This window comes from Hordeum vulgare, chromosome 4H, assembly GCF_904849725.1.
Source record: "Hordeum vulgare subsp. vulgare chromosome 4H, MorexV3_pseudomolecules_assembly, whole genome shotgun sequence".
In the NCBI taxonomy this organism is placed as follows: domain Eukaryota; kingdom Viridiplantae; phylum Streptophyta; class Magnoliopsida; order Poales; family Poaceae; genus Hordeum; species Hordeum vulgare.
In genome coordinates, this window is record NC_058521.1 from 541,234,621 (window position 1) to 541,259,587 (window position 24,967).

A 24,967-nucleotide genomic window follows, 5' to 3' on the forward strand; every position below is an offset into this window, starting at 1 on the left:
CATTTCCCGGCATTAGCACTACAACAAAATAGACATGTAGAGATGTTTCCCTGTCGACGCTTTTATCTACGGCTCATTATTCAAAATGAGTTGATGAATAGGGACGCTTCCTGAGGCGCAAAGGACATCGTCCCTTGATTCTCATATAGAAAAAAAAGGATCCAGGTGGTTCAAAATATCTTGCCCCACCATCTAATCCCCCATCGTGCGAGATGGCACAAGAAAATAACTACCGTAGAAAAACGGTGTGATCTTTGGCCTCTAAACCTAGCGCCACCATTCCACACCGCCGCCTCTGCCAAGATCCTGCTCCTCCTCACCCCGGACTTGCTGTCGCTGGACCACCCTCCTCGCCCGACGGTCCCTAACAACAGACCCAGGGACCCCGGCCTCCAGGCGGCGGCACAGCCACACTCCGGCAGCCTCGACCAGCAGCTCCGGCACAGGGTGCACTCGGCTCAAAGGGAAGATGACCGGTGGCAGAGTGGGCAACGAAACTGGAGATCACCACATCGTCCTACTGAGATCGTAACGAGATACGATTACGACCCGATAGAAAACATGCTAGAACAGGAACACGATCGACAAGGAGGATGAAAGGTATTGAACAGTTAGGCGCTCGTTTATTTGTATGTTCGCTGTCCGTTCCTTGTCGTTAAGACATTCATTGAGATCCACCTTTGTGTATGTTGTTGTTTTATTTTCTCACCCACTGCATCAGTGTTATAAGAGACATCTTGATTAATTTGTATCAGGGCTCCCTTTATATAATCCTCAACGAAAAACTGTAGGCCCGTGTGATGACTCCCACCCGCCCCTCCATTTGCTCGCTCAGCATCCTCGATCTGTCTCTAAGAACCCGACGTCTTGCGCCCAAAAAAATCTTCCAAGCATCGTCCGCCATGTGAAGCTTGTTTCTATCAGGTAGACTGACCTCGTCCTTACCACTGTCAATCAGTAGCAAGGTAGCAGTTCATTTATATGTGAGTCGATCTAGTTTTTTTAGTTTTTCTGTCAATTCATTCCAAGTACAAAATTGGAGCCGCTTCCTTGATGCGTACTTAATTGTGGAGGAGAATCTTGACATTGTACTTTAGATGATCTGTATTAAGATAGGACAACACTGCTGTACCGGTTATTTTCTCTGAACTCTCATCTTTTACTGATTAAACTACTACTTCAATTTAAAGTCAATCTTACATCTAACTTTCTTTGCTGTGCACTCCGAAATTATTGGCATTCACGTATGCAGGTGCTTGATAAAAATCCTTTGAAAATATTCTGATAGAATAAGATGGTCAGTGTTCCTAAAACATATTTATTTTTCATGCAGTTAATAATGCTCGTGTATCAACTATCAAATTACATTCCTTTCCCTCCCCTCCCATAACTAAAATTAAGAGCTTTGCACCCACGTTGTAACATTTCTTAGAATTAACATGCCTTCTATTCCCTCTGTTCCTAAATATAAGTCTTTTTTAGCAAATATACACTCTAGAGTATGCCTATATACATCCATATGTAGTTGGTAGTGGAAACTCTGAAAAGACTTATGTTTAAGAACGGAGGGAGTATTATAAAGGGAGAGATCAACTCATACATGCAGTTTGTCATCTGCAGAAACTTTTCTCATTTTGTCCGATAAAGAGCATCGTGGATTGATATATTATCATGTTTGGTTAGACTTAATCATATGTGAAACATCTGGGTCACATGTGTTGTCCTATGTTTAGAGCATGTGAATATTTTCATGCTCGCTTACGTAGATATTGTGTTAGACTAAAATTATTAATATGAATTACCATGAGAATTCAGTATTTTTATGGTAACCAGTCCCCTTAATAAGTAGAGCTAGTATTAAGTCTTAAAGATTATAAGCGACAACAACCATTAGAATTCAGTCCTTATATGTTAAACTGTTGTTATTTCTTTACATATATATGTTTCTAATGGAAGTGCTTACTTATTTAATTGTTTTTTCTAACAAATACACTTCAAGCATTCTCACCTTGGCCAATCCGTTGATGACATAACTTTCTTCTTTTTACAGTATGTATCTATACTTCATATGGGCACATGAAATCTACGCGGCTAGATATAACTTGTGCAGCGCATGTTTACTCGATGTAATACGTAATACTGTTCTTCTCTATTCTCATAGTTGTATGTTCAGCAAGCGAAAACTTACTGATAGAAGTTCCAAAAAATATATTTATATATCATTTGCCTTTCTTTGCAGAAAAACTTATGTGTGAGGATTTTGAAGGCAGTTGCCACAAGGATAAACTAGAGAAACAGAGAAAAGAAGGAGCCATTGTTCCATTATCAGCATGTAGAAACAAAAAATCATATGGATATGTTTCACCTAGATTGTGACATATGTAATTGTTTATAAGTGATATGTGCAATTGAGTTTGTAAACAAGTACTATTCTTAGTAATACAGTGTTATTATTTCGTCCCAGTATTTCATAGGAGCAAGTAATTCTATTGAGTGCAATTAATAATATTATGAAATCGGCATTGTTCATAGAGATTATATCAGCAGTAAACTGACAGGAGAAATGATACTTGTCATCAAACATCTTCTAGTATACAATAGGAACAGCATATATGCAGTTGCATCTAGCATGAATTTATCAAAGCATCCCTAGGGGCATAAAGATGCTCTTAAAACGTCTCATATCCATGTCCCATGCTTTGTTAGGATGTTTTTAAAACGCCTCATATCCATATTGACACGCTTTGTAAGGACGCTCTTGAAACGTCTCATTTTCATGTAGATACGCTTCCTCTGCGTCTCAGTGGTCCTTGAGACGGTACGTGAGGAGACGCTCCTAGGACGCTTTAATGAGCGCTTCTAAAATCCGCTAGAGATGGTTTAATGCGCCTTTAACACCTATATTTAGCGCCTCTACGTGGCATTTTTGTTGTAGTGTAGGGGGAGAATCAAACCACAAAGAATGCCAGGAAATAGATTGGAATGTAACAGGCATTCAGTCCTTAGATCCACGTACTAAAGAATCTGAAACTGAAGTTCAGAGGATCATAAATTTGCAACACATTGCAAATAATCTGCCAGATGCAATTACTGACCACAAAGGTGTCACTAAATCGCATATTCCCGATGTTAATGCACCAGAACGAGTGGAGGTACCAACTAAAACCACTAAAACCCCAAATGAGAGCAAGAGGGGGAGAAATCTGGTTAGCCGGAATATAGCTTCTCAAAAGCCTCCACGGAAACAGAGGAAACCAACTCCTCTACCAGTAAATGCAATTCAACCTCAAGTTGAAGGACACCAACCAGATGCTCAACATCTTGAACCCAGCATAAATGCGCATAAAAACATAATAGCTGGGACATCGGAACACCATGACTCTATTGTTGTGGGAAATCACATAGAGTCTGAAGGTATAAATGAAATTTCCATAAACTATATAGAATCAGGAGAATCATACAATAGAGAGACTACAATTGTCGACATATATTTTGCCTCTGAAATTGCTAAAACCCTTCAACTGGATCCAGAACCAAAGACCGTCAGGGAGTGCCTCAAGCGTCCTGATTGGCCTAAATGGAAGGAAGCAATTGAGGCAGAACTGCACTCGCTCAACCAAAGAGAGGTATTTTCCTCAGTAATACCTACTCCTCAAAATGTCTTCCCTGTGGGAGCAAAATGGGTTTTTGTTCGAAAAAGGAACGAAAACAATGAGGTGGTGAGATACAAAGCGAGGCTTGTAGCACAAGGGTTCACGCAGAGACCCGACATCGATTACGATGATACATACTCTCCTGTTATGAGTGGAATAACGTTTCGATACTTAATATCCATGGCAGTACAAATGAGTTTATCTATGCAGTTGATGGATGTAGTGACAGCATACTTATATGGGTCACTCAAATCGGATATATATATGAAAGTCCCTGAAGGAGTTAAAATGCCGAATCCAAAAGCAAATCGCAACGCATATTGTGTAAAATTACAAAAGTCACTATATGGCTTAAAACAGTCGGGTAGAATGTGGTATAACCGACTAAGTGAGTTCCTTATTCAGAAAGGCTACTCAAATAAAGATGATTGCCCTTGTGTATTTATAAAGAAGTCCTCAAATGGATTTTGCATCATCTCAGTGTACGTTGATGACCTCAATATCATTGGAAGTACACCTGATATCGAAGAAGCACGCAATCATCTAATGGCAGAATTTGAGATGAAAGATTTGGGAAAAACCAAATTCTGCTTAGGCTTACAGGTTGAGCACCTTCCCTCAGGAATTTTAGTATACCAACCTGCCTATATTCAAAAGGTTTTGAAAAAATTTAATATGGATAAATCATATCCAACCAAAACACCCATGGTTGTCAGATCCCTTGATATGAATAAAGATTCTTTTAGACCTCGGGATAATAACGAAGAGATATTGGGACCCGAGTTCCCATATCTCAGTGCCATTGATGCGCTAATGTACCTTGCAAATTGCACCAGGCCTGATATTGCGTTTGCGGTAAATTTACTAGCTAGACATAGCGCTGCTCCAACAAAACGTCATTGGACGGGAGTAAAGAATATCCTTAGATATTTACATGGCACAAAAGATCTTGGCTTATTCTATCAGAAAAACCAAGACATGACTATGGTAGGATATACTGACGCTGGCTATCTATCTGATCCTCACAATGCCAGATCACAGACAGGTTTCGTATTCTTATATGGTGGAACTGCTTTTTCGTGGAAGTCAACAAAACAGACTCTCGTAGCAACTTCCACTAATCATTCTGAAATCATTGCATTATTTGAAGCATCAAAAGAATGTGTATGGCTTCGCAGGATGATTAACCACATTCAAACAGCGTGTGGTGTTGGTTCATTAGGATCACCAACTATTATTTATGAAGATAATGCAACTTGTATTGCTCAAATGCAAATGGGTTATATAAAAAGCAATATCACAAAACACATTTCTCCTAAATTGTTTTATCCTCATGAATTACAGAAAAATGGAGAAATTGATATTTTGCAAACTAAATCATGTGACAATCTAGCAGATCTGTTCACAAAGTCTTTACCGAATTCAACATTCCATAAATACATTCATGGAATTGGTATGAGACGACTTCGTGATTTGAAAAGTTCAGGGGGAGAAATCTCCTGAAAATATAACCCTTTAATTATCATCAGGTAATGAATATTGTACTCTTTTCCTTTATGAGTTTTTCCAACAGGTTTCTCATAAAAGGTTTTTAACGAGACAATTAAATACAAGCATTGATGCATGCCATATCATATTTCTCCTTATATTTTTCCTACTAGGTTTTAAAGGAGTTTTTCATGGCACATCTCATTGCACTCTTTTCATTATGAGTTTCTTCAAAATTTTCTCTCATAATGTTTTTAATGAGGCAATATCTTCATTAAGATCATATGCTATACTTTCTATTTTTCCTATGAAGGTTTTTAAAGGAAAGTATCTAAAGCATATTTATTGTCCTCTAAAACTCACTAATAATTTTCTCCTTCTTTGAAGGTTTTTATCATATGAGTTATCAAGACACAATAATCACTATATGTTGTATCATTTTCTTCTTATCACTTTTTCCACTGGGTTTAAAGGAGTTTTAACAACATATCTATACATTTCTCCTCATATTTTTTCCCACAGAGTTTTTGGGGGAGAATCTCAAGAATTGACTGATGAATATACAAGGAGCTTTTAATAATGGATTACTCGAGACGGCGTTGTACAAGGGGAGTGTTGCGAACCGACTAAAACTGTAACGCAATTAGCGAACCGTCATTAGGACGTGATTAGTCCGTTATTAGTCTAAACGTCGTACGGAGGCATCCGTCCGTACGGACGCCTTTTATATCTCGCGTCCCAAATCCTTGTATAAATATATCAAGATCAATAAAAGAGAGATCATTCGCACAAACACTTTCGTTTCTAATCTTTACAGATTTCTCAGAGAAACCGCCTATTCTGAAAACTGTCATTGTGGGGAATGTTCCTGTCAATCGAGTGCAACAGGTGATTAACAGGAGTCTTGTAATTTCGCCAAAAAAAAAAAGGAGTCCTGTAAAGTTTCTCTCTGAAACTGAAGGTGTCCACTGCATTTCACTTCGGTCGCAGCGACGCATTGTTAAAGCTGGGAATCAGACACAAGGGAATACCGCGAGGTGGGCAGAAAACGTAGATGGATAGAAATCAGGCCGGTTTTATGGAGTCCTCCCGTTGTTCGGATGGTGCTGTCCCAAGAACTGTTTTAGAAAATGTTTTCAATGAGGAAAAAGAAAAAAAAGTGGTTCAGATTTTTTAAAATATGAAATATAAAGTGGTTCAGATTTTCGACTACTTCTTTTTGACCATTTATTTATTATTTACAGTTGAGGCGTATGTATGCATTATGGGATGTGGATATGTGATCTTGCTGGCTACCGGCCGTGTCGGTATCGCCAGCCTGGGAGGGTATCAATATCATGCATTCATCAGTCGCATCTGTGGTGTGGTGCTGTCCGGTACCAGAATATCTACCTACCTACCGACCTCGAGGCCGTTACAGCCAGCTTTTGCCGTCCATGGGTGCGTAAGCCGTCATGCGCACCAGGAGAGGGTGGCTGGAGGTGCAGTTCGCGTTGAGAATATCTGACCGGACAAGCACAATGGCCAGCCAGTACCAGAAAGCTGGAGCAAGGGATAAGCAGCAGAGGACGCGGAACGCACTAAGCTAAGCAGTCGCCAATGGGCAAGCAAGCAAGCAAGCAGCTGCGCGCCTAGGTCGTCGTCGCCGATGAGGCAAGCAAGCAAGCAGACGGCGATCCCGGAGCCAGCACCATCGTGGCCCTCTGGCTGTCCCTACACAACATCCAGGCCAGCAGAGCCGCATACCAGACTACCAGAGAGGCACAGCGTGTGAGCCCTGTCAACAGCTCTTTTTTTGGGATGGCAAAAGCATCTACTACAACCGGATATAGCTAATCCACCCGACAGTGATCGGTCATCCCTTTATTATCTGCTCTCACACCGGGATACCTTATTGGACATGCCTACCCAGCTCAGCAGCGACCGCTTGCGGTAGCGGACGCATTTTAGGACAACAAACGACGTGTATTTATTAACGTTTTAAAAATTTTGAAAGCTCGTTACTTTTGAACTGGACGTCAGAATAACGATTTGTTTTCACGGCTGTGTTTCTTACAACGAGCTCTTTAAAACTAGATCCCGTATGAATAGATTTCGACGAACTTTTTTTGAACAAGTTTGTGTGCTAGATGAGGCAACTTTAGTGCTATAGGTAAGCAACTCATTTTCCTCCTTAATATGACTATCTATCATCAAAGAATTCTTCTAAGTTGGTTACCACGACTAACAATTGACTAGATTCATCTCTAAAAGCTTTACATAATTAAACAATGATGATCAGTTGCCTACAAATACTGTGAAGTTGCTTAATTTTGACGCTCAGTTGCCTACAAAATATTATAAAGTTGCTCAATTTTGATGCTCAGTTGCCTATTACTGATGGTCAATTGCCTACGCTTAATGTTCAGTTGCCTGCCATTAATGCTCAGTTGCCTGCTATTTGTCAATAGTTGTCATAATTGCACTCGAGTATCACAAAAAAGTAAGCAACTTTTAGTGTGTGTTTTGCGCAATTTCAGTGCATTCAACAAGCAACTCATGTGTATACACACGATGCAATACATCTAGCATCAAGTACTTCTGTTTAGCACTAAAGTTGCCTCATCTAGCATCGAAGTTGCTTTTGAAAAAATTCTTCAAAACATATTCATATGAGATCTCGTTTTGAAGAGTTCGTCACGAGGAACCTAACGATGAAAATATATCATAATTTTGACACACAGTTTGATAGTTATAGCCTTTTCAATTTTTTCAATACATGAATTAATGGACATCGAACACATGTGCAGCCGAGCATGCACATCCGACACATAATTTAACCATTTCAGTTTGAAAATAGCTGGCCACATTTGCCATATGGTTGATAAAGGGTGAAGTTATTTAACCTTCTAGTCATGATAGATAATTTTGAAAGAATTTTCGTTGATAGACGATCATACTACACACACTAATAAGAAGTTGCTTTTCTTTATCACTAAAGTTGCCTAAATATCACCCACAGATGCTAAAAAAAGGTTTGTCAAAATCTATCTATATGGGATCTACTTTTGAAGAGCTTGTCGTAAGAAACACAGCCGTAAAAACGGATTGTCGTTCTGATGCTCGGTTCAAAAGTTATACTCCCTACGTTTCAAAATATAAGACATTTTAGAGATTACACTAGAAGACTACATACAAAGCAAAATGAGTGAATCTACATTCTAAAATATGTCTATGTACATCCGTATGTAGTTCATAGTGCAATATCTAAAAGATCTTATATTTAAAAACGGAGGGAGTAGTATTTTGAAAAGAAAAAAGGAATAAAATGGAATTGCGTGTTGGCTGAGGGTGCGCTCATTTCACCCAAATAACGCAACTGCATTTTTTAGTATTTGGGTACCTTATTAGCAAATTCTTAAATCCACGCAACCACATACATCTAAACTACCTCTGCGAATTTCACACATAGCGTTCGACTATTCGTCAATACTTCATTGGACTATCATTTTTTCTGGCATGCTCTACTAAATTAACACATGACATCGAACTATCTAAATTTTGCATGTTCTACGTAGTAAGGTAGAAAAAAAACATCCACAATTTCCCTTGTCGTTGCAGTTGTTGTTGTGGAAGTAGCGCTCAAAGACGTAAGATGGATCAAGCCGAATATATTCTTGATCGGAGTTGTTGTTGTAGAAGTAGCGCTCAAAGACGTAAGATGGATCAAGCCGAATATATTCTTGATCGGAGTTGTTGTTGTAGAAGTAGCGCTCAATGACGTAAGATGGATCAAACCGAATCTATTCTTGGTCGGAGTTGTCCGACCAGTCGCTGTCCTCCTTCTCTCTAGAGAGAGGGAGGAGGGAGTACAGTCAAGGCATGGGCCGTTCGTTTTTGCTCTTGGGCAAGGACGTGCATGCTCTTCCTTTACCTCTTTTGGATGGACACGGGTGACTTCCTCGTCTAAGGCATCGGGCTTGCCCCCACATCGGCAACAAGGCATGGCTCTGTGTCCCATGCGCTCTGCTTCGCACGACTATCGCATGGGTCCATATGACCCTGGTACACCTCCACACTAGAATTGGGGCGACAAACGAACCTCATCGCGTCGGGAAAGGCATATCACGCGCGCATCGAGCATCCTGCCACGGTAGATCTGAGTGTCGTTTGTCTCGACACAACGGAGTCTCGCCTAATCGACTCCGATCTCGGTCGGACACACTCCTCCTAGGAGCGGTTGAGGCTTATGCAAACGGTCATCGACACCTCGTCATTGCATGGGATGATGTTGTAGTCAATCGATCGACTTATCTTGAATTTGGATCCGCTGCCGACATGCAGAAGAAGACCAAAGGTCGTTGGAATGGAGCTTGAACGCCGAGCGAAGTGGTTAAATTTTGGTCCGGTATGTTAAGGGGATGAATATATATGATCGGGATGGGCCAGTGTGAGCTGGATCCGGCATGATTATCGTGTCGGAACGCATTCGGATCTTCTTCATATCTATCTTAGATTTTGGTTGAATATAAGGATGCATGACACGTATAATGCTAGTTTGAAGCCTCCCGTTGGATCAGTTTTTTGTGATCGGTCATTGACCTGACAGATCGCTGTAACTCGACTTGGGGTTTGATGATAAAGAACCCGGCTGTAGATTTCTTTAATAATGCTTGATGTTTAGACGCCAACACCTACGTGGCGTGGTTGAGTGGGTTTGATGAGAGGAGAGGGACATCCTCTTTTCTTTCTTTCGTACGAGCGCCGTTCCCCGAGTTAATCAATAAATAGCCGCCGGGCCAGCCTGCCACCGCCGCGAAATAGCGGCAACCCAACCCAAAGCAAAGCAAAGCAAAGCAACAAACCCAGGTCAGACGACCAACAGGGAGGCCGCTCGCCCTTCTCTTTCCCACCCACCGGCCACCGCAAACGCAAACGCAAACGCAAAGGTTTTTTTTCTTCCCTTCCCTCCCCTCCTCTCGCCACCCAACCACCACGGAGGTTCCCCCGTCCCGTCCCGCCTCGCCATGGCCACGTCGTTCGACCGCTGGGAGAAGGACCCCTTCTTCCTCGCCGCCGAGGAGGTCCAGGAGTCCGCCGATCGGTGCGTGCGCCGCCGTTTCGCTCGCCCTGTTTTTTTTTCTTTCTAGGTCCCGTTCCGGTTCTTACGGATCTCGTCTTGCGTCCCTCGCAGGATGGAATCGGTGTACAAGATATGGGTGCAGGAGAGGAGCGGCGGCGATTCGGCCCTCGCCGGGGAGGTCGGCGCCGTCGAGCTGCGACGCGAGCTGCACACCGCGCTCGGCACCGCCAAGTGGCAGGTGAAATTGGCCGCCCCAGTTCCCTCTCTGACCCTTCGTTTCGCAGCTGTGGATTGCTCTGGGGCTCTAGGCCCCCTGGATCCACATGGGCTAGCTCTTTTCCGGTTGTTGGATTTGTACGAAGGTCATTGTCACCGTCAATTGGTGAATGCTTTGTATACATCCAGATGTATGATATGATATCTCTCTTATTCTGCTTACAGTCATTATCTAGATGTATGGTATCTCTCTTAATATGCTTACAGTCATTATACATAAATACACTTCCAGAAACTGCATATATGTAGGGTGTGGGTGTGATTAAGACAATACAAGTCTGAATGTGAATTCGGTATGTATCCTGTATGCCAGGAACTAAAATTGTGCCCAAAATACGCTACTTCTAATTTCAGAGTTAAGACTTCAAGACTGCTGATATAAGCGCCTTCAACTCAAAAGCTAACTGTTTGTGTTTATCTGCTCTTTTAGCTTGATGAATTGGAGCGGGCAATTAGATCAAACGACGAGGTTGTCTCGGCAGGAAAGGATACGAGAGCACTGCATAGCAACTTTGTTGCGGCGATTGCCTATCGCATATTAGAGGTTGAGAACAACCTGAATGCATCCAATGTCGCGGAGGGGAGGGGCACCCTGAGCTGGATTCATTTGGATGAGAGTGAGCGTGACGACCTTGCGGCTTTCTTATCTGCAAGCCCTCCTCAACATCAAGATAAAGTTGTTACAATCCCATCTGCTGGCGATATTCAAGTGGGCAGCAACCCAGCAAGGGTGAGGAAAAACATTTCAGCTGACAGCTCCAATGATTCATCTGGCTCTGCAGACTTGAGTTCAGCGAGAGCAAAAGAAGATGCACATCGCGGGCACAGGAGGTCAGTAAGTGCCAGTGCTGATATTGGATCGTCGCCTATGGCATTTCCAAACGAACGAGAGGGTGCTGCTGAACAATCGTCTCTTGGCCCACACAGAGCACCTTTGCTGAATATTGTGAAAGCGTGCGGATTGCCGAGTGCCTTGAAACCTAAGCCTGCAATTAAGTACAAAAAAGGAGCTGTGAGGTGGGCTCATGCAGACAAACATGATGTTGAAGAGGGATTGCCTCTCACAAATCCTCAGTTGAGTCAGGTGATTGGGATCTTACTTGAATGGTGCTAACATCCATTATTCAATACGATTCAGTTTGAAGCTTAGTTTATGTCCTTATATTGCCATTCTTTTTTGTAGGGCTTAGATGGATACTCTGAAAGAAGCATGAGTTACTTAAATACCTGCGATGGGGTTACATACATTAAGAAACTCTATGGTTGGTTTGGAGCACTGCGTAAGAAACTTCAGAGATCGCAGTATCAAATTCGATATGGACGGCCTGTTCAATTGACTGTATTTGCACTTGCTGTTCTCATAATATGTAAGTTCGCTTGTCTTATATGTTCTCTGTTTTATTCTATTCAAGCAACTAAAAATAAAGGCTAGAAATGTCGGTTGCGGCCTAAATGTATATATTAGGTACGGTTTGCATAATTATAATTATTCTTTAACTTATACATTGCGCCCTAAATTGGTCTTTTGTTCCACTTTCCACCACACATCACAATACCAGTTTAATGTTTACTGTCATTTAAGGTTGGTATTACGTTCTACCAGAGTGTCAGCTGAATTTTGAGTAGAAGACGCATTCGATATTGTGATGAATGATGACTTGATCCAATCATAAATTTCTTAGGGTCGCCACTTATTGTTCAATGTTGTATACTCGTACCTTATTGTTTCTCTTATTGTTTCTTGCACTTCCTTTCCAGTTGTGTTTGTATTCAAGACAATATGGTGAGAAATTTGCATGTGCTCGTGATTGGGTTAGAAGCCCCACCAGATCAGCATAAGTTGCATGTCGACAGGAGTGACCATGCACACATGTGAAGTTGGGTACCATGGTAGACTGTTTCTGGTAATCCAAATTGAAACAAATGAAGAATGAATGTGGAGCAATTCACCACGCTACGTCTGTAGCTCAGTGGCTTTGCCATTGGATATGCACTGGACGGTGTGCGCGCGCATGATGCATCTCAAGATCTCAGTTCTCACAGCGACCAGTTGATCTTTGCTTAATGATATGCCCTGAACTTTAAATTAGGGTCATGCTGCACTGGTGGTCATGCAAGTGCAACTAGCAACAGATATGCGACTGCGGCGTGCCGACTGGTGATTGTGCTATTGCCTATGTGACTGCGGCATGCCGACTTGAGACTAAGAAGGTTTCTCTTTGGTTCTTTTTATTGAACCTGTGATAATTGGTTTCAGATATAAATAGAGATTTGATCTCAAGTGCCGTAGAAGAGGCTAGAACAGTTGCACCGGGATCTGACTGAACTGTAATAATACCTAAACAACAGGGTTAGAAGCTCGTCCATCCGTCCTGTTTGGTCTGTGGCTGAATTTATAATCTGAAATTGAAATGTTGCAGGTGCTAATGGGCTATTGAGAATTCCGCAGAACTGCATCTTTGAGCAATTTTACCACCCATAAACTGGTTTTGTTACTGGTATCTCTAGCTCCTGGATATCTCATCTGAGCGGGTGCCTCCTGTTGCTAATAAATCAGCTGCCCCCTGTTAACTGAATTGTCTCTCTAGCTAATTTTCTGTTTCTTTCAAGAGAGTTGTTTTTCTGTTAAGATACTACAACCAGGAGCAGATATGTCAAACCATTTGATGTGCATTCAAGTACCTCCTCAAATAAATAAATAAACTTGCTGGGACTCGCGCATTTGCGTGGATTTCCTATATATTGTTACGTTTGTGATACAGCTTAAAAGTGTTGTGCTATTACCTAAATTACTTATGGAACTTTAATTTTTTATGGTCTTCTCTCACAGTTGTTTGCCCATACATGCACTACTATTCAATTTAATTATGCAACACTGGATTAGTGGTATTGTTTTTTGAATGAATTATGTACCCTCATTTGTTATTATGTTGCTGGTAAGGACTTTCCTGTGTGACAAGGGAAGGTTGATGGAATATTGTTTGTCATGCAAAAGTATGAAATTTCAAACTAATTTGTACTCCCTCTATAAAGAAGTATAAGAGCGTTTAGATCACTAATAGTGATCTAAACATTCTTATATTTCTTTACGCAGGGAGTAGCTTCTTGCACACCTCGTCCTTTAGTGTCGACCACTTCACCAATATATTTTTCAGAAAATTTGGGTGTGTTTGGTAGGTCGTATATAGATCAACAATTGTATATCGAAGGAAGAAAATGAGTTGTTTGCTTACTGGGTTCATTGTTTGGTCCGCATCGCATAGGCCTCGAAGCACCTTCCAGCCAGGCCCGCTAGGAATGTTGGAATAGGCAGTTTCTTTAGAGTCTGGCCCGTGCGCTAGGAATGTTGGAATCGCAGTTTCTTAGAGTCTGGCCCGCACGCTAGGAATGTTGGAGTCGGCAGTTTCTTTAGAGTCTGTCTGGCGCGATGCATGTGGGTGGCGGCGGCTGCACGCGAGGAGCCATGCTCTAGCGTTGCTTCCCCAAGCGCCGGCAATAATTACCCTCACTTTTCCTTATCGTTCTCTCTTCCCTCCCTCTCCATTCTCCATTCTCCATCGGTTACGACGGCGTTCAACGGATTGGAGAACAAAGACATTTTCTTTAGAGCCAGTCTCGCGCGATGCACGTGGACGGGGCGGCTACATGCGAGGAGCCACGCTCAAGAAGCCGTGTTGCTTCTCGAAGCGCCAACAATAATTAACCTCACCTTCCCCATCGCTCTTTGTCTCCTCTCTCCATTCTCCCACTCACCGGCGGGCGGCCGCGTTTAGCGGATCGGAGAACAGCAAGACGACCACCGACCTTCATCACTGGCATCTACAACATCACATGCAACACTCCGGCAATGAGGTAACCATTTTTTTACCTCTTGACCTACTAATTCGCATTCGATCCGCGTTCTAGGGGGATGGGGAATCGGGGTAAATAGCCATAGGACATATCATAACATCACGAGGAGTTCCTAGTATCGATGGGTTTGAGGGTTCCCATCTGGATTGAGTACAAGGGAAATGGGGATTGAGGGGGGGGGGGGGGGTTAATCTTACAGAGTAGTCTCAATTCTTAGCCCCGACAACCCTGTAGGCGGTTGGAGCGACGGGTGCCCTTGTTCTTGTCCTTGTGCTGGACCATCGTCTCTTCTTCCTCGCTAGAGTCCAGATCGATTGGCATACTCCAGTGTCATGACTCTGGCACCCTGGCAATCATCGCAACTGCTTCGTCTCCCTCCTTCGGCGCCACAACCATCCTTGTCGTCCAGTATGTTGCGGCCCGCTGGTCATGATGACATATGTACTCCCTATACTTTGTCCACCTTGCCCTTTGTCCAGCTTCATTGGAGTCGGTCAGATTCATGGCCCAGCGAAGGATGTCGACTGACGTAGCGCCCTTCCCTGGGTTAGGAATCAACGTCTTCAACTCCTCCTCTGTCGCCTTCTTCACCATAACGTCTGACTCTTTGTGCATGTCTTCCATGTTGCTGAAGTTCGAGCAACTTGTGCAGTCATTGAACGAGCATCCGAGAAAGAAAGCCCTCCATCCAATGCCTCAAGGGGAAGGGGTTGGGGATGGGGTTGGAGTTGCTACTTGAGTTCATAGCGATGGATAAGAGGAATAGTGATCGACAAAGAGAGTTAAGTGAGTGAGGTGTTGGGTAAGTAGTGACCGTGAGGCTCGGTAAATATAGTGGTTATGGACAATAGGTTTTAATGACGATCAACCTTTAAACTTTGTGTTCTTCATAATGCGTGCTCTTCATAATGCAAATTGACATGAATAATAATAAGGACAAAGACGTGGTGTTGTCCATGGAGAAGGACAAGGACGTGGTGCCGCCCATGGACAGGCAAAATCGATAAATTTGATCCCTCGGTTTAAAAAATTCATAAATTAGACTGCGTTCGAAAAGATTTTACCCGGCTGACCCTTTTATGTGACGCCCCATGCTTAGGCGTCACACTATACTGTGTGACGCCTTAGACGTAGAAGCCACACTCTCGGCCACGCTGGCACCGCAGGCCCCACCTCCAGTAGTGTGACGCCTAAGCCTCAAGTGTTGCACTTGTAAAAGTGTGACGACTAGCGCTTAGGCGCCACACCCACGCACGCCCTCGTCCTGGCCGTTGCCCGCGAGCCGGCACAACACGTCGGGGTCGCCGACGACCTTGAGGAGGAAGCAAGCATCTGCTTGGGCCGGCGCTCCGTCTCCTACACCGCTGCACCCGGCGCCACATGTGCGCCACACGCTCCTCCGTGGCCCTCTGCTCATTCCTCAACCGGACCACCTCCATGGCCAGCGCCGTCGCCCTTGCCGCTGCCCTGACGCCGAACAATGTGGCGCAGGAGGTGCGTCTGGCCGCGGGGGGAAGGAAGCGTGCGCGAACTCCCAGCTGTCCGGGTCAACCTTGCGAAAGCCGTAGGTGTTGAGCTGCCGTATGAAGCTGGAGAAGCTGGCGTGCTTGAAGTGCGCCGGGAGCAGCATCTGCGAGAAGGCGAAGGGGTCGGCGACGACGAAGCTGTTGCCGGCGGTCGCCCGGTCGTCCACCAACCCGTACGTCTTGGCCACGAACGGCGAGAGCGGGGGTGGCTTATTGCAGTCTCATTCCAGTGAAGATGGCAGCAACACCTTTGCAAAAAATCATGGAGCCGCTTGTTCTTTGCCCAATCTACAGGCATAGAGCTCATGTGATGAAAAAAAAGAAGGGACGTGGTATGTATGCCCTGCCTGCCTTCTCAGTCCCGCTCTCTAGGCTGCATAGAAAACAGCTGCATCTTGGAATCTAGCATGATTGCCACTCACAAACCTGCAATAAGCCTTGCAGAGAGAGAGGGATCACGTCTTTTGCCGTGGTTGCATTCGCCTGGAGGGCCGCCTTTTCCAGACATGAACAGCTTAGAGCCTTAGATGCAGAGCATTAAACCTGGCTTTGCACTGACCTTTCAACCATTCAAACTACCGTGACCTAAACTAAACTAAAGCATCACATCATGAACTGAAGAGGATGGATCAACAAGTCATTTCTACACGGAGTCATCGACCATCTCCTACGGCTTTGACGACGCAGGCACAGGCAGCCGATGGTGACTGCACGGCGAGAGGTGGGCGGAACAATCAAGCCCATCCCGGCCCGTGCATGGCTGTGCGTCATGGGCGGGTCGCAAGGGAGCAGGCATGTGTCCAACCTCGTGCCCTGCACACGTGAGTGGACGCCAGGGCTCACATCCGTGAAGCTTCCAATCTCATCCCATCTTTCTGCTCTCATTTAAACTTGAGCTTGCGCATCCTAGCTACCAATCTACAGCACTGCATGGCATATGGGGCGTGCGTATTGCAGTCCAGTCCAGGACTCCAGGCAGGGCACGACAGTGCGGCGGATCTGCCCGTGCATGCAATGGCGCTGATGAACGTCGAGTTCGGACGCCAGCGTGGATGTGACGCCTAAGCGCTAGGGGTCACACTTCCGTAAGTTCAACATTTGAGGTTTAGGCGTCACACTGTTGAAGATGGGGCCTGCAGCACCAGCGTGGTTGGGTGTGTGGCGTCTATGTCTAAGGCGTCACACGGTGTAGTGTGACGCCTAAGCGTCGGGCATCACACAAAAATGTCAATCGGACGAAATTATTTCGAAGCGCGGTTCAGTTTATGATTTTTTTGGATCCATGGGTCAATTTTGTCAATTTTACCCCCATTCACTTGTGGGGTCCGCATGATGGTGCCAGACCCGAGCCTATGGGGGTGCGACCTGTGCAGCCGCACAGGCCCCCCGTTTTCAGGGGCCTCCAAATCTATATGCAGCAATACTATTGTTTAGGTCTACAAAAACCTTTTGGGCCACTGAAACGCTTGGGGTCTAGGCTTAGCGAGCAGCCCTCGATCGGGAAGTACGTGCAGCCGCTGCCTCATCCAGTGAGAATTCGAGACGAGCAAAGCGATCAGGTGCGTCTATTCGTCTTTTCGTCTAGCGGCACGGCGACAGGCCCAGCCGTCTAGGTTAGTTATCCTCCGATGTCCGATCCTCTCTGCTCACAAATCTCCTGGCTCCTCTCCTCTCCAGCAATTACGTTTCAACTTTTTAGATTCAGGTGATAGCAACGGCCCTTTTCAAATTCAGGACGGCAGGAGGAACGGTTCATCTGAATCTGAAATTCTGAATGACCTGAAAGGCAAGGAAAGTTAAGTTGTTCAGACCTTCGGTAAAGCTAAAGACTTCTTTGGAATTATCCAACACATATATACGACTTTTGCTAATTCTATTAAGAAATGACAGATTCTGAAAAGTAACATAACAGGATTAACTCCCAAGTCGGTGTCAGCTACACGTTGGGAGAGTCGTGTTGACAATGTCAAAGCTATTCGACTACATAACAGGATTAACTCCCAAGTCAATGTCAGCTACACGTTGGGAGAGTCGTGTTGACAGTGTCAAAGCTATTCGATTTGAATGTGCAGACATTCGGAAGACCCTACTTCAGGTACCCAATAGTTTCATATTGTTATGATGTAATTCTTTAGCTTTCTCTAACTATAACATATTTTATTTATTTTCATTTCAGGTATCTGAGAATGATAATGATACAAAAAAGCAGTGAGGCTAAAGGTTTGACAAATAATGAATTTGGAGAGTATGAATTTATAGTTGCGATAGTCATTTGGTATGAGGTATTGTATGCTGGTAATGTAGTAAGTAAACACTTGCAAGCAAAGAATATGCTTATTGCTGTTGCTATTGAGAAAGTGCAAGGATTGCTTTCTTTCTTCAAGAGGTACATGGAAATTGGGTTTTTATAAGCATTGGAGATAGCCAAAGGAATTGCACTTAAGATGGATATTGGTACAACATTTCGTAAAAGACGAGAAATTAAAAGAAAGAGACATTTTGATGAGAGCCCAAATGACACAAATGTCGCCACACAGTCTGCAGAGGAATCATTCAGAATGCACTATTTTTTACATATTGTTGATCAAGCAATTCTCTCACTTACAAACAGAGTTGATCAAACAATTCTCTCACTTTCCAGGGGCGCCACCGAAAACTTTTTTGGCGTGATAAAACCCTGGGCCTGCCGAGTTAGCGACTGGGCGCGCGGTCGTCGTCCTCGTTGCCTCGTTTCCCCGCGGGAATCAATGCTAAGGCTGTGCCACCGGCCAGCCTTCCATTGATTCTTCACGGGCGACGCAGTGAAGGCGCGTGACGATGCGCGTCCCGGTGACGGACGTCCCCTTGGTTCCTGCCACGCGTTCACACGGCACGGCACCGCGTGCCCGCCCCGCCCGTGTCTATATAAGCTTCCCTCTCCTTTTCGGTGCCCACACACACCTCTCTCGACGACGCCTCTCCTCTCCTTCTTCGTCGACGCCTCTCCTCTCCTTCTTCGCCGTCAGCGCCTCCTCCCCCCTCCTCTCCAATGGCCGAACACTACCCCGGCGATGGAGGAGCAGCCAATTGCTTCGGTCGCCGCCACCTCTGTGAGGACGACGCTCGCCTCCTCTACGAGGAGGACTACCCGGCACCGCCGGACATGCGGGTGCCGGGGGCATGGAGGCTGAGCGCCGGCAGTGTCCTGGTGCCTCCGCCATCCACTCAAACTGAACGGCGAGCGAAGATCGTGCGCATCCGGTCTGAGCTAACGAAGAACGCTGGCAACCTCCCGCACTACGCCCCCGACAACAACACGCTATGGGAGGTTTACTTCGAACGCTGGCACGCTCACCAGCTCGCCACCACCAATGGGGTCGACCCACGCGGCCGCCACAACTCCGAGGGCCGCCGACAATGGTGGGGCGTCCCCGACCTCACATCGGAGGCCGTCCTTGAGCACATCGAGAGCGGCAACTCCCCGAGGTACGAGTACCCGCCGCCACCCGCCTTCTCCCGCCGCCGCGGCAGCTCCTGGACACCGAGGAGGATGGAGATGGCGACGTCCTCGTCGTCTGGCTCCCGCTCCCTCTCCTCCGAGTCGTCGGCGCTCCTCCCCGTCAAGTCGGAGCCGTAAGAGACGATGCTGGGGCGGCGCACGCACAACACCGACATCGTCTTCAACGAGGCCATCTCCTCCTCCCGTCTCGTCAGGCCGAAGACGGAGCCGGGTCTCCTCCCCGTCAAGAAGGAGCACCTGGACATGGCCACCGATGACAAGACCGCCCTCAAATGGGCGCGGGACGACTACGTCCGGGAAGAGATGGCGCACCAGTTCGCGCCCTCGAGGAGATCACCGCCCGACGCTGAGGCCGCGAGGAGGGCGGCGTCGCCGTCCTCGACGACAACGACGAGGAGGCGCCGGGACCTTCCAACCCCGTTCTCCACGGCGACCCATGGCAGCAAGGACGACGGCGATCAGCACATCGGCGACGATGACGACGCCGATTATAACAATTTCTACAAGCTCCTCGGCATGTAGAAGGCGGTGGAGTCGGGCGCCAGCGGCGGACGGCGGCGAAGTAATTTAGTTTAGTTTATGCTTAGTGTTTTTATTTCACTTTTGTATAAATTTCAATGAAAACTATGAATTTCTATCGAATTTGAGTCGGTTCTGACCGAATTTGGACCGAGCTTGTTTTTTTTTCAAAAAACAGTTCGGTCCGACCTTTGTGGGGGCGATGGACCCCCCCCCCCCCCCAAAGCCGATTTTTTCGCCGGCGCGTCCCCTGACAGCGCTATTTCACGTCCCTAGAAGGCCGAACGGCTGGAACATCTCCAAGACAAGTAATTCGGAATGGAGTGGGTATAAGATATGCTCCTCCACGCCATACCGCTTTTAACTGGGTCCCAGTCATGAGTTGCCACCAAAAAAGGGGAAATATAGTCACGAAAGAGTTTTGAGGAAATAGGGCACTCGAGCTCAGACGGAAAATGTACTCCCTCCGTCCCATATTAGTTGTAGGACGGAGAAAGTACTTGGTAATGCTAAGCAGATCTCAGTCTTTGTTGGTAAAAGCATGTAAAGCATTTGCTATGGAGGTACACCCACTGCAAAAACATCTTGGTATTTAAAAACAGAGGTAGTACATAACATCCCTCGACAAATCAGAACTCTAATGCGAGGCTTGAGCTGGATGCCTCAGATATGCATATAAAATTGCTTGGTATATTCTATCAGCCTCTTCAATCCACACAAAGATATTCGGATACACAAATTGAAACTAAGAGATGATGCCGTAGCAGGACCGGTGTAACAGATATGCACAAAACAGTGGATTACAACAACACATCTTACTACGAAGTTATAAGGTCGTAGCCCCTACTCAATGTTGCAGTTCTGGACTGAAGGTTTGTCATCGGGGCCGGGACCGTATGTTTGTTCGACAATATGGGCAGTCTGCGCATTTCCGTACCCATGGCTCCAAGCAAGTTGAGTGGAACCTGTGCCCGCAGCGCAGCCTGATCAGCTCGTCTCCATCGTAGAAACCATCGAGACAAATCGAGCATTCTGGTGATGCCTCCCTGTTGTCATCTTTCTTAGCCTCAAAGATCTCTATCTGCAGCCGAAGAAAGGCAGACTTGCTCAGTCCAGGTGATCTGTTGGAAGTAGAACTGATGAGTGGATTCTCTAAGTTCTCTTCGTCCGACCCGCTGCTTGGCTGGACAGATGATGAGCTAGGCCAATTGGTCTCGTATGGGGCTTCTCTGCTTCCGAAGTCGATGATCCTAAACACGTCCGTAGCTGAAAACTCATCCAATGTGATGGATGGCCTGGAGGTAGATGATCCGATAGAAACACCTCTCAGTCTCTCTAGAACACGTGCCTGAGCTTGCAGTACGGCACCGGGAAGCCGCTCATTTGTTCGGAACATCAGCCTGTCAAGTCGGTTCCTTGTAGCTGCAGAATCCCCAATGTTGCTATTGTCTATGTATGATAAGATGCGGTCCTGTAGACAACAGAAATGACCAAAAGATTTCATTTGATGATACATATGACAAAAACCAACATGAAAACCACCAAAAGTTATGGCTCCTCGATCAAAGTTTTTTTTTTGTGTGTGTGGGACCCGGGAGGAACACTGTCATTCAATTAAAAGACAAGCAAACAATAAACTGAAGTTAATATATCAGAGGGCAAGGATACTGAATTGCTAAAGTTTCATCTACAAATATCTCATACTATATGTTTGGCCATTACAGTAAGCAATTCTGTTGTCGGAAGATTGAAGCAGTGGCTAGTTTCTTCCGTATCTCACAGAGATGTAACAAACAGTTGTAACAGATCATGCTTAGGTGCAATGCTTTGTTTAGCTCCCAAGACTAAGGGTGGTTTCATTTCTCAGACTGAAGCTGATTTGCTTTACCTCTTGCCATGGCAACCTGCACATTCTATTGTGTAGACAACCTTCCAAACGTACTACTCCCTCCGTCCCAAAATTCTTGTTTTATATTTATCCAGATATGAAAGTATCTAATCACGTTTTAGTATTTTGATACATTTATTTATAGACAAACCTAAGACAAGAATTTGGGGCGGAGGAAGTTTGTGCAGGAAGTCGAATTAATAACCCTGGTCCCCTCAGAATTTTATGAGCAAAGACCGGAACTGTGTTCGATCTAACTACAGGAAATTATTACAACGACGCGGGCCCTTATCGTTTCCCATTTCGGAACGATCGCTGGCCATTTCGGGAGCTATCAAGCCCGTGCTTCAAAATCACCGCATGACCGTGCCCGGGACGAACTGGTAACCCTAATCCTCCAGCAAATTTCACGGGACGACACCCGAAAAGGCTTCGATCTAACGAACCACGTCACGGGAGCTGCAGTCACCCAGCGGGCGGGGAAGAGGGAGGAGGAGGAGGAGGAGGAGGCTCTCACCGTGTAGGAGCCGCGTCGGCGCGGGGGCGGGGGGCCGGTGTGGAGGTGCTGGCGCACGTCCCCGGCGGCGTCGAGCTGGCGGCGCGCGCGGCAGCCCCGGCGGCGGCGGCGCGCGGCGAGGCCGTGCGGGTCGAGGGGCGCGTCGGCGGGCGGATCCGGGTCGGGGTCCCCCGGGTCGGAAAGGCGGGGCGCGCGGGCGCGGCGGGCGGTGAAGAGCTCGGAGGCGCTCGTCATGGCCTGCTGCCGGATCCCTCCCTTCGGGTTAGGCGGGCGTGTGCGTGTGGCGTGGCCTGCGTGCGTGACCCCAGGATGGAAATGCGCTCGTCGCCTTGCTTTTCGTCCCTTTCCCCGCCCGGTTTGGTGGTTTCTCCGTGCCGTGGGCTGGCTGGAATGGATCCGGTGCTACTTGGATAGGGCCGGGCGGGATAGGGCGGGCGGAAGGACCGGCGGAAGGTGCGTACGGGGCGGGAAGTCAGGGGCGCCGCCGTGGTTATCACGGAGACCGTGACCAGTGGCAGTGGACCAGTGGACTGGCCGGTGATGCGTTGGATTGGAAACTTCCGAGGGCAGGGACACATGCCTGCTTCGTAGCTAAGTAGATTTGCTTGCCGAGTCGTTGGTCGGAGAGACGGAAAACGGGAGGCAAAGGACGTGCCGGTCATGGTCCAGTATCAGGGACGAGCATACTCTTCAGGGGATCGTCTGATTGTGGCTTTGTTTTTTTTGGAAAAGCTAACCATCAGTCGGTGGATTGCAATGGCCGCATCCGTCGTCTCCCCCGTAAGACACGCGTTCAAATGACTATGCGGTTTCGTAACAAGAATTATGTTTCTAAAACATATAGAAAAAAGTCTGAAAAAACCTTGAATTCGTACCCAAGTCCGAATCAAACCCTGAAATGAAAATTCCTGAAATCGTTGCCTTGTCTTTCTTAATCCCGGTTAATCCCAGCCATTAGTACTAATAGCTGGTTTGGCCGTTGGGATTGCTGTTTGGCTAGGACTAGGGGTTAACTGCGTGGATTGTGGATGGATTGTGGGACTCTTTGGATACTCACGTACTCTAAGTTGCAGCGGCGGAAAAAAACAGAGCTTCAGTAGGGGAACCAAATTAGGGTTGGTCGGTCGGCTGGCGATGACAACGGCGGCGGCGGTGGCGGTGATGTCTTTCAGTCTTCCAGTCTTCCACCCCACCCCCTCCCGCGCACGCGTCGTAGTCAGGCGAAGGTCGCGGGCGCATGGCTCCATCAAGGTCGCACGTGCAAGAAGAAGGTTTCTCGCTAGAGATGTGGAAGCATCCATGAAATTGTAAGCTTCAAATCATCTCTACAAATTCTTCCTTCTCCTTCTTTCTATTTCCAATGGTACAACTACTGCTCTATCTCAAGGATACAATTAGGAGGTTTGAAGTTGCAGGTGGTGATGGCTGGCAACCATGGATGGAACATGGCAGACAATAGAAACAGAGGATGCACTGAGACAACTAGTTCTGGAGAAGAATGCAGAGATTGAAGCAATCACTGCAAGATGTGATAGTTTGGAGAGAAAAGCAGTCTCCAACATAGTGTTTTATGGCATGACCATGTTATTGGCAGGTGTATTTACAGGATTTGTACTGCATTATTAGTTAGAAGATGAATGTAATATGCTAACATAAAATAGTGTAATGGTTGGATGAATGATGTAATGGTATTTCATACTTCTATTTATGTGGTAATTACTGGTACATTTTGTTATAGTGCAACTTGAGAAAACAAGAGGAAGTGCTACTTATGTGATATGCTACTGGTAAGATATCACATAAACAGCTGGTAAATTTGTGAGAATACATCACATGTTCTCAACAACATATATGACATTTCAGCTTACAAAAACACAGTATGAGTAAGCCAAATTAACAAGCAATTGATTAATATGCTGACAGAGTGACATAACCTGCAAAAGAACATAACCAGAGTGATATAACTTGTGAAATCACTAGTCCAGAGTGACAAAAACAAAAGTACATAACAGTTCAGTAATATGCTAACAAAAACTCACTACTCCATCATATCATATTTGCGATTTTTTTCTTGGTTTGCACATTCTGTTTTTTGTAGCCTTCCTCTTCCCACCATTTGTTCCTGCTTGTGCTTGAACTTCTCCTATGCTCTTAGCTTGCTGGCTTGCTCTGATTTGAGCATCAGTGTTTGCTTTCTGTTAAAAAATATGACACTACATAAGCATGTGAATGCACAAGTAATTAAAAAAGGCAAAACCATTTGAAACAAGAGAGTGAACTTGTATTTACTTGAATGACTTCATTTTCCTCCCTATTTTCTTCAGGAATGCATTCTTCTTCTTCCCCTTTTCAGGATTATTGTTGCAACCTGTTGACACACGAACACGTCACCGTGTACCTCCAACGCCGAGGGTGATGCACCGCAGCTCACGTCGAACGAGACCCGACCGATAGCGCGATACGCAAGACAGTCGGCAGGTGCTTTTGCAGACCCGAAACCCCACACGCCCGGGAGGGACTCCGTCAGGGAGTGCAGCAGCTATGGGCTGCCCTAGGTCAGCCTGAACGCCCCTAGGACCTCGTGGATCGCTGTCCTCCAAACGAAGAACGAACGAAGAATGAGAAAGAAGAAGACCAAGGGAGAGAGATAAAGGTAAAGGTAAAAAGTAGTATATTGATTTGTTCGA

At 45.8% G+C, this 24,967-nt stretch overlaps 2 protein-coding genes and 1 pseudogene across 2 annotated transcripts; 1 reads left to right on the top strand and 2 right to left on the bottom strand.

The window, feature by feature from the left end:
* The first annotated feature begins 9,124 nt into the window (after positions 1-9,124).
* Positions 9,125-13,219, top strand: LOC123450716. The gene is made up of 6 exons (XM_045127837.1): positions 9,125-9,185; positions 9,912-10,224; positions 10,315-10,441; positions 10,910-11,563; positions 11,663-11,846; positions 12,238-13,219. Exons 1-6 carry the CDS (start codon positions 9,125-9,127, stop codon positions 12,264-12,266), a joined length of 1,368 nt encoding a protein of 455 aa, XP_044983772.1. The 3' UTR covers positions 12,267-13,219.
* A 2,346-nt stretch (positions 13,220-15,565) lies between these two features.
* On the bottom strand, positions 15,566-16,365 carry LOC123450717 (annotated as a pseudogene).
* A 4,180-nt stretch (positions 16,366-20,545) lies between these two features.
* On the bottom strand, positions 20,546-22,649 carry LOC123449376 (probable E3 ubiquitin-protein ligase RHY1A). The gene is made up of 2 exons (XM_045126579.1): positions 22,281-22,649; positions 20,546-21,346 (listed from the first exon to the last, which is right to left on the bottom strand). The coding sequence occupies exons 1-2, from the start codon at positions 22,512-22,514 to the stop codon at positions 20,753-20,755; spliced, it is 828 nt and encodes a 275-aa protein (XP_044982514.1). The 5' UTR covers positions 22,515-22,649; the 3' UTR covers positions 20,546-20,752.
* Between the last annotated feature and the right edge of the window lie 2,318 nt (positions 22,650-24,967).